Raw genomic sequence first — 12,702 nt, 5'->3', positions numbered from 1 at the left:
ACCCGCATTACAATATGTTATCCGTGACCAATTTATAATATCGACGGCAAGAAGTAATGGCTCCAATTGTGTAGAGGCCTTTATTTTCTAGCTAGACCATTTTATCTGTAAATGTTCTTCATTAATGAAAGGGTTGGAGGCGTCCTCCTGCAGGCTCGTTTAGTAATGAGGACCAATGTCATGGGGTTATGGGTAATAACAGTGATTAGATTCGCTATACATACGTTATATGGACACTGGATCGCTGATGAAACCGTGACATCTTCAAGCTATGGACACCACCATTATAAGCGACATTCCAAAAATATCGTGGCATTATGGGCGAATGACCCCAGACGGGTAGCAGCGGAAGATTCTTGCAACACTTTCAAAATCAATAGAAAATGGATATACAGTATTTTTTCCCAAATGCAAATTTTCCTTAAGATAACTTTTTTTATTTTGTGTAGGCTGATATTTTTTTGAGACGATCACATCAGAGAAAAGCACACACATACACACAAAGGAAAGAATTTCACCGAAGAACCGACCTGAAAATGTGATGCTTCTAAAGTTAATGGCATAGAAACTGTGGTGATTACAAAGTTCAAGTTCAAGTTCAAGGCAGATACATCTTTTTCCCTTGAATCCTCACTGATATAAAGTTGAAAAAGATGGAAAGACCACAAATTTCCGGCTGAAAAGAATAACATATTTAACTTGTTCATATTTAACTTTTTCAGTCGATCCAGAAGCTGAAGAGATGAAAGAATTATATCAATTTCCTTATTTCAGAAGCTTAAGAGATCTGATAATATCCGTCATAGCTGACCCGATCTCACAGTTCATTTCGACGTACAAAACAGCACCCATTCTCCCCATATCGGTCACTAGGAGAAGGAAAAAAACAAAAATCTGCAGCAGCCTGATGAAGATTCCCAGCGTGTGGGAGGCAGCAACGCTGACCTAGATGGACCGACCGGATCCCTCCCCCTAGACAGACGGTGAAGTTCTCGCACCTTCCTACCTGCCAGTGCATGAATACTGAGTGGTTTCTGTTACAGTTTCTTAGTGGCTGGTGATGTTGACCGGCTTCCTCATAGTTAAAAATAATCGAAGAACCCAAAAAAATCATCCGCAGCACGTCGCTATCTTGAGAGAGGCCTTCATGACTTTACAAATATCTATGCTTATAAGTTATATATCAACGGGGGTACAGTTGTGACATTGAAATTGCACTACCCATTTGCATGGATGCATTGTCTTGAGAAACCAGAGTGCTGAGGGAGGAACCTCCCTTGGCCCCAAAAAGATGGTCAGGTTTCCTTAGTATGCCTGGCTCAGTTAGCAAATCCTCATTTAGATGTTTTCGTTTTGAAAGCATTTCTACCACCTGCGTCATAGATGGCCTGTTGCTCGCTGTTGCTTGAGTACAGAAGAGCGCTACCTTGATAAAACGCAACACTTCTGCTTCAGGATATTCTTCCAATTCTTCGTCTACAATCTCAAGCACTCTGTTTTCCTGCTGCAATTTCCACGCCTGTTGGCAAAATTCATATTTATTCAACATTTAGAACACAACGTCAAGTGCTTTTGCTGCTGCAGTTATTCAAGGACAAACTGAGACCACCGGCTACTAGCATGGCAATTGTTTTCATGAATAAGCAAGTTATTCGCCAAAAGGTCAACTCGTTCAACACAGGGAGAAAGACAGCACGTAGATTTTTACCTAAAGTAAATCAATGTCTTTATCTTTCTAAATGCACTTTTCATTTAAAAGAAGCGAAGAAAAAAAAAAATCCTTCAATACACCGAAAAATTGCATGTCCACACTGTAAACTAAATGATTGGCTGACAAAAGATTTACCTTCCCTATTAAAAAGTTTCCGTTTTGACAGTTTCCCCCTTCCTCACCTCTTCTTGGGGTTTAATCCCTCTTGACCCTCAAAGGAAGGACACTTGGGAAGGTAATGCAATAACTGTTCCAGTAAGCTTATTGACTTTCTCTTGGGACTATTTCTAGCCAAACTAAAGAAGGCAAATGCCAGAAAAGCTATAGTGTCTAAAACACAATAGATTTCTGACAGGAATCATTTCTTGTCAGAATGAAATATTTCAAACCAACTAATTCTTTTATGACAACAACCAAAAATTGCAAGAAAAAATTCCAAATAGACAATCAGGATGTTATAGGTTACCAATTCCAAAAGAGACAAATCAGCTTCTGCCCAATCTGGCTTTGAAACATTTCGGCCACTGATTATTTCAAGGAGGAGAACCCCAAAGCTGTAAACGTCTGCTTTTTTTGTTAACTGTCCTAATAATGCATACTCCGGTGCCAAATAGCCACTGCATGCAAAATCATCAAAACTAAATGAAACATATCTAACTACTAAGCTAACAGAATCAAGAGCAAGTCTTTAACACTCTAACCATTTCATTTTTACATTTTTTATTTACTGCAGGATTGCAAGTCAACCTCAAGAATAGTAATGGTGTTAGTGATGGAAAAAATTTATGCTGTAAGTGAAGCCATGTATTCACAATTAGAATGCACCATTAACTAACGTAGCAGATAAGAAAATCAAGTTAACAATGAACATATTTGTCAATAAAAAATCAACTTTGTTAATGAACTTGGCAGCACGAAATTGGCAATGTGGGAATGTGGTTAAGAGTGAGAGATATCATTTTCCTAATCTGACATGGAAATTATTAGCAGATGGCACATTCAATGTATAGCAAGAAATTGGCATATATGTGCTGTTTTCTGTGTGCATGGATGCTACATTTACAGCAACAAGAGCACACATCCTGTACAGCATTGACTGTCTAATTCTTCGAACTTCTCTGTCTTGTTTGCTTTTAAAATTGAATGAACCATCAAGAGCTTCCCTTGGCATCAAAACTATGCCTACGACAAATCTATGCATGGGTTCATGCAGAAAAGCTAAAGCATGCAATGTGATACAATAATGTTCCCAAGTGTGCCTACATGGTTGTTTTAAGCAAATAATTGAATAGGATTATAAGAGACCTGTTCCAATCATCTTGATGCATGCCCTTATTAGGAGGATCATAGAATACAGAATTGCAGAAAATTTGAGCATGTGATTTTTAACTAGGTAAAACTTAGCTTCCATAAGGAGTCCTTTAATTCTTTGAAGCATACGTCTTAATGGGAGACATAAACTAGAAGCTGCACAGGAATTTTATTGGTATGTAACCTCACATTGTTCCTGCAACACGTGTACTGATGTGAGAAACATTGTCTGGGAAAAGTTTTGCAAGTCCAAAGTCTCCAATCTTTGGAAGGTGATCTTTATCAAGAAGAATGTTGCTGGCTTTGATATCACGGTGGACAATATGTGGTTCCAGTTCCTCATGGAGAAATGCAAGTCCACGAGCAGTGCCGATGCAGATTGCAGCTCTCTTAGACCACCCAAGTGCAATCTTCTTGTTTCTTGGGGCTGCACATGTGACAACATCAATACGTATACAATACCCAAACCAGAATGAAATACATCTGTTTATAAGAGTGGTTCATCATGTGGTATTGGCTATGTTCAATACTTGCTGAATTGTGATGAAGGAGCTATTTTTGGCAGTAGTCTTCAAAAGTAGCGCTTTATTTTATTCAAGAAATTTGACTTAGCACTGATTATTTTTAGGATTCATGTATTTCCATCCACAAACATTACCCAATAAAGCATTTGAAAGGCTGTTGTTCTCCAAATATTCATAAACTAGCATCCTACTGCTTCCCTGTACACAGCATCCAATCAGTTGGACAAGATTTGGGTGCCTAATGTTTGATATGGTTTGAATCTCTGTCAAAAACTCATTGTCTCCTTGCATTGATTCTGTGGAGAGCTTCTTGATTGCAACTTCCATCTTGTCTTTTAGGATGCCCTGCATTCAGCCACAATTATACAACTTATAAAACCAGAAGGCTCAGTACTCGGTTACAGAACCGTTCTATAGCAAAATGACACCAAATTGCTGTGATAGGAGTTCAGAATTCGTTACCAAGTATAGTATTACGACAAAGATGTGCATAAACTTATAAACTATTATGACAGGAATTCAGCATGTGCAATTAACAACAACCCCATTAGGCATAAATATTTCATTGAGTTCCAAATCTCCATCCAATCACTGTGGAGTGAACCTTGCTAGCCAGAATTATGCAATGTTATTGGACAACAATTGATAGCTGACCTGCATGAGTTCAGAGTATGTTTCTTTTGGTGATCTATTCTGTTTTCTGAACCATACTAGTTCTAGTTCTATTAGAGAGATTTTGAAATGAGGGTAGCTTGTTGAAACTTAAATCTACTTCAAAGACAAGAGACAGCTTTGCTGCTATTCCTAGGTAAACATCAAAACTGGAAAACCCAGATGGTTGACATGGGAGATTAGGCATAGCTAGCAGTGCCAAACATTTCTAGCTTGGAACTCATCTACAATTTTTTTGCTCCTAGTTACATCTAAGAAATAGTAATGGCATGCCATACGTGTCCTTTTGATAAACATTACTAAGTTGATCTACTCTTGAGGTTATTCCTAGGGTAATAGCACGCCAGGAGAAATCACATTTTATGCAAGTTCCTTTTTGTTCTCGTGTCTACAAACTGTGAAATAATATGAAAAGACTAAAGAAGAAATTGGTGGAAGCAAAGACAGAAGTGTTTCTTGGTTGCAGGCAAAAAGACACGGAGACACCAAAATCAATTGCAAAGGAACACGTAAACGAATTGAAAGTTAGGATGGAAGTTATACCTTGTAAACCACACCAAAACCACCACCGCCTATTTTGTTACATTGCTGAAAATTATTTGTTGCCCGCTTCATTTCATTTTCGGAATATAACTGGGTCGAAAATGCAGCTTTGGAAAGCTCTGCCCAGCCAAATGAAAAGGTTAAATACGTAAGATTAATTCTAGAGATTCCAACGCACGGCAAGAAAGAGACATGTATCTACTTTCCAGTCACAACATAGGTATGAGTGGTTTGCCAGGAAGAGCCTTCAAGAAATTGTAGGCAACAACTTTTTACCTGAGCTCTCAAAGCATAGCTATAAGTTCGAATATATGTTTGATAAATATCTGTCTCTCACAAGATATCATCAATTATTTGGTAGCGGATATAATGCATTAAGTTGATTCCAGATGATTTCCGCAATAAAGACATCAGCAAAATTTTCTGTTGTTTGTGTGTAAAGAAAATCATCCAATTGGCTATAGAACTTAAAGAAACCACCTAAAAGTCCATGAATATATGGTAATTGTTTATGTAAAAAATGACTGCATCAGGGACGAAGAAAGAAAGTGAAATAGTACTAGTTACGCACGGAAATGTAAGAAGCATATTAAAAGAAATTGAAGATAACGCATCAGATGCTAACTATAAAACATGTATGCGAACACACTGAATCTTTTACCATCTGCATGCTCCGCAGCAGCACTTCTGTTCTTTTCCTTCTCCTGTGAGGAACCAAAGCAGCAAACCCACATAGCCGTTGAGTGCAGCTGAAAATGCCAGTGAGCAATCGGCTTTGATGGATGAACCAGAATTTTATGTCTGAAAGATGAATTGGACGAGGTAAGGTGGAGTTCACATGACTGGCATGGAGGTACATCGCGAGTAAACAGAACATGATGTGAAGATAGAAACCAACGAAGACCCACTGTCCGCCAAAAAACTTACGTTTTACGTTTCCTCTGATATTGAATATTGAACGGAAAAAAGAAGCCAGTCAGGCAACGTCTTCCCAGCCTAGTCAGACATGCTTTTGGTTCTAGTTCGATGAAGCGACTTTAAAGGGGAAAGGACCTTAAACGTCAACTATATAACGCGTTTGACGTTAAGAACTTGCGTCCTGTCATTTACTTCCCCTTTTCATTTTTCCTACTGAAATTTCGTCCCACTCCAGTCAGCTGTAAAAGCCGTTTGATAGGAAGTCTTCTCCTGGGCTCTTGAAGTATTACTGTTTCGTCGTGAAGCTCAAAAGCCAATATGTTATCGAGAAAACCAGAAGCGCTTGCATTGAAAACTGCAAAATTTTACCTCGCCTACAACAAACATGTAACTTGATATTGGCTCGGCTCGTTTTATGACTTTTCATAATCATTTACCAATTTCCTTTTTTTCCAAAAATTAAAACAAGAACTTTGTAATTGCCGAAGACATCCTGCAGTAATTTTCCCCAGGGATCGATTGCGTTCGTGACGCAGCTGCTGCCTTGTCATTATTCTGGTTGCCGAGCAGTAATTGCTTTTCCATTTCTTTAAGGGAGATTATACACCCACGACCGGATCATCTGGAGATAGTTAGCATGATAAAAATCATTCATGGAGCAGTCCAGTGGACAGCTTGCTTATGGTTTTGCTATTCTCACCGTGAACAACGTTAACATGGAAGAAAGAGCAACATCGCGTCTAATAAATCTAGAGCTCTGGTAACAACAATAAGCAGTCAAACCGTGCTAAATTGCGTTTCCTGGAAGGGGACTGATACAACCAGACGGCAATTTGAAGGATAAGTTCAGAAGGGGTCATCTGCAAAGTAGCCCCGTAGAACTACGACGAAACAAAAGAAGGAAACCTCCCCAGCAAAAGAAGAAGGAACTAGACGTGAAATTGAGTATCGGCGGCACGGTGCGAAAACGCAAGTATTATCAATACTGCTAATGAGCAAGAGCTTCATTAATGCGTTCGGGTCGGGTTGGGATCGCCAAATGGTTGAAGTTTCTTCGCCATGGAGAAATAAATAAGCGTTACGGAGAAAATTTAGCAAAATCACAAAGAGAGTGAGAAAGATACCGTTTTGGAAGAGAACCGAATCGATGTTCCGGCAGCTGAAAAACTGGAATTTCTACCAGTGAGGAAGCCCTTCTGAAACAAAGAACAAGGGTTTCCAATTTAAAGGGAAGGAGAGCAGGAAACTTCTGTTGAATGGAGCAAGAAGACAAGTCTTTGGGAGAAAACGGAAAAAGACGAAGAAAAAGAAGGTGGAGGAGAAAATCGGTATATATTTTGGGCTGGTAAAAGCTGAGTAGGCAGGCGGAGGCCCGAGGAGGACGGCTCCGACTGGTGGTATGTTATTTCTGCATGGTACAAGGTGAAAATTCTCAGATTCCTCCTTGACCAAAAAAACGAGAGAATGATTGCCTTCCAGTCTCTTTGCTCAGAAGTCAGAATCATTCACTTCCCCTCTCTCCCCCTCTTTCACCCTTCCTCTCTTTTGTGGTGGTAGGATCGATCGGTCAATCCGGCACTCAGATTGCAAACAACCACACCGACTCCCGTTTCCCTTGCAAAACCTTTCACACAGAGGGAAGATCGTCAGGTTGTTTCGCATTCCACAAGTCTCTTGATTTGGGTTGTCGTCGTGACCGATAGTTTGGCAGGAACAGAGCACACATAACTGGAGAGAGCTGTTTGTTTCCGTTGGTGGTGGTGGTTTCGCTTTTGACTCCAGCGTCAACGATGCTGCTCACAGCAAGCACTCAATCTAGGCCAGTCCCCTCCCCCACTTGTCCTTTTGGAATCCGTGGCCCACTATTCCAACACAGACACCACCACCAACGACAGTCGGCAATGGCTTCTACCTAGATGAGATGAGCTCAACAAACATCAGTTCAGACGGAGGAGGAAAGAGACACTCAGCCTTGTGCAAATTAATCAATAATTCATTTTGGCCAATTGAATTCTTTAATATACGTACTCTTAAAAATTTTAAAGCACTAAAGATCATTTCATGAACATGACTGTCAAAGCAGCCCATACAAGTGCCGGCTTCAAAGTAGTAGCGTCCCTTACATTTTAAGGGTTTACAAAATGGATAAAATCTCATCTAAGAGAAAATTTTCAGCTGTATTACTACTTCGAAGGCCAAATTTCCAGGAGAAAGCAAAAACGGATGGCCTCAAGGTGGGCCAACTACTTCCCTGATTTTTTTTCACCCTTCCCTAAATATGAAAAGGATTTTCTTGTTACAAAACAACGCCCCCTCCCCAAATTTAACTTGAGTTCACAACTTCAGAGCGACTGAATAATAGCCCGAAAGTAATCTCTAAACACATTCGTAGGCTTTTATTAATATAACTTGTTCTTCGTGACAAGTAAATGTAAAAGATACACGAAAAGTGACACGTGAAAGAAGCTGAGAAGCAGCCGTTTCCAAGAATATTATTATATTAGAAAAAGTGCTGGAATTCGGGAAATGGTGTGGAGCGGGAACGAAAATAGAAGTAGGGACGTAAATTCAAACAAGAAGCGTGTTAAACAACGCGATTAATTTCAGGAGAAAAAAAATAGTCAAACAACATAAGACGGGCATTTTTCAAATAGCGAGAGCAAAATTTTCCTGATTACATCAATGTGACGAGCTGCTAATCGCAAATAAAATTTGTCTCAAAAATCAAATACCTTGGATGAATTCGACAATCACTAAATATACGTACCCATTACGAATTTAGTGCTCTTTCCTGTGTATGTTTTTTTGATCGTACGCTTTCATCATGTGCCACCAAACTTAGCAAAAAGAAAAACAAAAAAATAAAACAAAAGAGGGAGCCTTGCTCGGGACTTGTCAGAGTTTGCGAGCTGATTGACTCTGCTACGTACGAGGCCTCTGTCACTTTGCCATGAGACCAGATGCCTGTCTGATCTGACATACAGTGTATTTCCTTGTCTTAGTTTCGATCAAACTACTTTCTGCATTTAATAGTTTCATGGAACCAACTGAAACTTTATCCAGCAAACCAGGAGTTCAAGTCAGAACATCCAAGAATTCAGAGAGTAGCAGTCTTCTGCCTAGCCCCCACATCATTCTTTAAAAAGAAAAGGAAAGAAAAAACTGTCAGAAACTTAGATTACAAATATGAAGTTTAAAAGCAGCTGGCCAAGGTCGCCCCCGTCATATATCTCGCGTCTTCTGGAGCCATCGTCACTCAATCATCCTCCGCTTTAATTTGCATACATTACTGGATCACCAATAGATCGCGCCATACCCACAAGGTTCTCATAGATCACTCTTCTGTTGAGAAGGGTCTCATGCATAGAAGTAGAAATAGAAGAAATGAAGAAGAAGATAGTACCGGGTATTATGGTTTGCAGGCAGTCTGCATCGAGAAATTAATTACAGCAACCAACCGAAAAAGCAGCTGATAACCTGAAACGGTGTTGCCGCGACCTGCAAGGCAGGCGTATGGTGTTGGGAAGTCTGAGACTCCGATATCACTCCCACAGTCAAGCACCATTAACATCGAAAAGACGGCCATTTATTAACCAGCTAGCTAGCTCAAAGGTGGCAGACCAGCAGCTCATAAACTGGCTGTGGACTCCATGACACCATCTCTGCTTAGATTAGTAACATCCTAATTAACCCCTCCAAATTAAGATTGATGAACTTCCGCATTTGAACGTCCCAGAAAATGGTGATCAATCAGTTTGTAAAAATTGTGATGATAAGTATACATGTGAATATGTGTGTTAACTGCACTTTTTCCAAAATGAAAAGCCATTTTGTTGGCCGTGCTTGTCTTATTTAAAAATGTACAATTAACTTAATTAAGAATATTTGCTATTAATTAAAGAAATTAATCAGATGTTTTTTTCTCATTTTTCAGAATAATCAATCGTTTGTGCCAGCTTCTGCCAATTTTCTCGTGTGAACGAGTTTTTTTTTTTTTTTGCAAAAAAACCTGTTCTTTATTTAAACAAGCGTCAAATTCTAACGGTATTACTTTTTCGCACTTTTCTTCCACTGACCAATTTAAATTTCATGTATTAAATTTTTCAAGGATTTCAGTTCGGCCCTCGCGACCCTTTTAAAAAATAAGAGTTGACCGATGTTAAAAAATTTCGATTCTTTTTTTTTTTGATTTAGTGGTCGTATGAACGTTTATGTTTAGCCCCTGGACAAACAAGTGTTTTTTAAAACATGCATGTTAATTTTCACACTTCGGAGATTAACTGCGTCAAAATAACGTCATTCTTCCAGAAGATTTTGACAAGCGGAGTCCCGTTCGCTTTTTCCTTTGCTGTCAAAGTTTTCGCTGACTTAGTTGACGAGGAAAAACATGTTTTTATTCAAATAAATTGGCTGTTCTTAGCATTATACAAGGCCCGACCGACGGCATGGACGGTTTACCTTCTAGTATATATGTGAAAAGGGTCTACTCTTTCTGGTTTGTAGAAAACGGGCCAAGATGATCCTCATTGCAATTTTTTTTGACGTTATGATTCATAAAAAATATTTTATTTTTATTTGGTCGTTAAATGAATTAAGTGAATATATTTTATCTGCTTGAGCTATTTTTAATATTATCCTTAAATCACGGTTGCCAACATCATCGATGTTTTTTTTTTAAAAAAAAAAAAAAAAAATATTCACGTCCTGCCTCGTTTGATGCTCTCTTCTCAGGACACCTCTCTCTTTCTCTCTCTCGCGCGCGCGTCAATTACCGCTTGCCTTATTTTTTCCCTTCGTTTTGTTTTCCTTTGCTCTCACCCACCAGATTTAGCCTAATTGATCGCGTGGATCCCGTGGGGATTGAATTGATGATGAAGTTACTAGGGCCTCCGAGTGCTGAACAACGGCTGATCTGATCCCTGGTTGCCACAGGGAGGTGGGCAGGCTCACAGACTCGCATGGAGGTAAAAGCGGAACTATGGGGCCCCGGGAAGCATGCATGGCCGTCCGTCATCGTCAAACGACGGCGCCGAGCCCGAGCGTGACGGTCCAGCCGAATCCACCACCACACCACACCATTAATCCATTCACACCAGTCATCAACCAACGCTAGTGGCGGAGCCACATGTTGCTCACACCAGTCGCTTATTTATTTTTTTATTTTTGAATGAGTATTTTTAAACGTTCCTTCCAGCCCCACCAAATATGAGTTAGCATTTAAAGGAAAACAGGTGAAAAAGATGAGAGAGTAACTGCTACAGAGTGGTTGTGGTTACTCTTACAAGAAACAATTTTAGTTCACAAATTTAACTTGAATAAACTTTAAAACTTTTACAAAAGGTAGGCTAAAAAATGACTTATAATAATTACTAATAAGATCCTAACAAATTTGATAGAGAAGGAGTATTTCATAACTGAAAATCAAATCCCCACCATTCCTTCAATCTCCACAGTGTGTCAAGACACTTTGGATGTCTCGGATTCATACCTCCATTATACTTATATCGGTGTTTTATTTTTTATCGAAACAAAATTGTACTGAAAAAATTACGTTTTAAGTTTATTTCAAGATTCAAACCATGCGACAATTGTATGTGTCAATATGATATGCAATTACGTATATATTGTATGTATTATATATATATATATATATATATATACATATATATATTATATTTGTATTATGTATGTATGTATTATGTAATATTATATTTATATTACATAATAACAAATATAAGTATACATATGTTATATACATCACTCTATATATATGTATACATATATATTAACATGCATATATGTATATATGTGTATTTATGAAATAATAAGTATATATATATATACATACACACACACACACACATAATGTATAGACATATTTGTGTAACATATGTATATCATGTATATGTATAACACATTATCTATATATTTATATAAGTTCAGTGTAATACTTTTAGTGTTATAGTTTTATAATACTATATTGTTGTAACACTATAATATCATAATGTTATAGTGTTATAATGCTATTACACTAAGACATTATAGTGTCACATTGTAATAACTCTATAATGATATAGTATTATAACGCTATTACACTATAATGTTATAACACATTAATGTTAGTATTATAACACTATAATATAGTAATGTTATGGTGTTATAATACAATAACACCATAACTCTATAACAATATATAGTATAATAATAGTGTTATAACACTATAACAATAATAGTGTTATAACACTATTATTATAATGTTGTAATACTATTACATGTGTAGTGTTATTATAACACCATTGTTATAACATGTAATGTTATAATATTATTGTTGTAACATGTAGCGTTATAATATTATAACAATATTGTGTTATAGTGCTGTATCACATGTAGTATTATAATATTATAACATTTATAGTGTTATAACAAATTTATACTATGATAGTATTATAGTATTACAATGTTATAGTATTACAATATTATAATGTTGTAATACACTATATAATATATATAATATACATATTATATAGTGTTTATATATATATGTATTTTATATATAGGTGATATATGTAAATATATATAACATATAAATGACATAATATATTTGTATATTGTATATATAACAAAATATATATATGTATGTATATTCTAACATTATATATATATACATAACAGATATATATCATATAATAGATATATATATGTATATATATATATTACAGTTAAAAGACAGCCCAGCCTTGTTCCCTTATCGATGGTTGGGCACACGCAAGGTAACAAAAGATAACAGTTTTCCTGAATTCACACCTTGAGGACGAGGTGTTACTATAAGGTGTGGAGATGTCATCTTGAAGGACCTCAAGCAGTATTTGGCTGCTGCTCGCAATCATATGATTCTTCAATATAACAGGCTCTACCGAGACCAGCAATTCAATGGAGGACAAAGGCTGGGCTTTCACCGAGAGTAATTGTGCGTGAGTTGCTTGTTAGCGTGAAGTCTCACAATGCCCAAGAGAAGTGGAACTT

General features: G+C 37.5%; 1 protein-coding gene across 1 annotated transcript; it reads right to left on the bottom strand.

Moving 5' to 3' along the window:
• Positions 1-743: 743 nt before the first annotated feature.
• On the bottom strand, positions 744-7,591 carry LOC116256135 (putative serine/threonine-protein kinase). Its single transcript, XM_031632366.2, has 7 exons — positions 6,804-7,591; positions 5,423-5,562; positions 4,762-4,880; positions 3,681-3,891; positions 3,212-3,449; positions 2,178-2,328; positions 744-1,519 (listed from the first exon to the last, which is right to left on the bottom strand). Exons 2-7 carry the CDS (start codon positions 5,493-5,495, stop codon positions 1,184-1,186), a joined length of 1,128 nt encoding a protein of 375 aa, XP_031488226.1. The 5' UTR covers positions 5,496-5,562; positions 6,804-7,591; the 3' UTR covers positions 744-1,183.
• Between the last annotated feature and the right edge of the window lie 5,111 nt (positions 7,592-12,702).

The sequence above is a fragment of the Nymphaea colorata genome, chromosome 6 (genome assembly GCF_008831285.2).
Source record: "Nymphaea colorata isolate Beijing-Zhang1983 chromosome 6, ASM883128v2, whole genome shotgun sequence".
NCBI lineage: Eukaryota > Viridiplantae > Streptophyta > Magnoliopsida > Nymphaeales > Nymphaeaceae > Nymphaea > Nymphaea colorata.
This window is presented reverse-complemented; position numbering and strand designations above follow the sequence as displayed.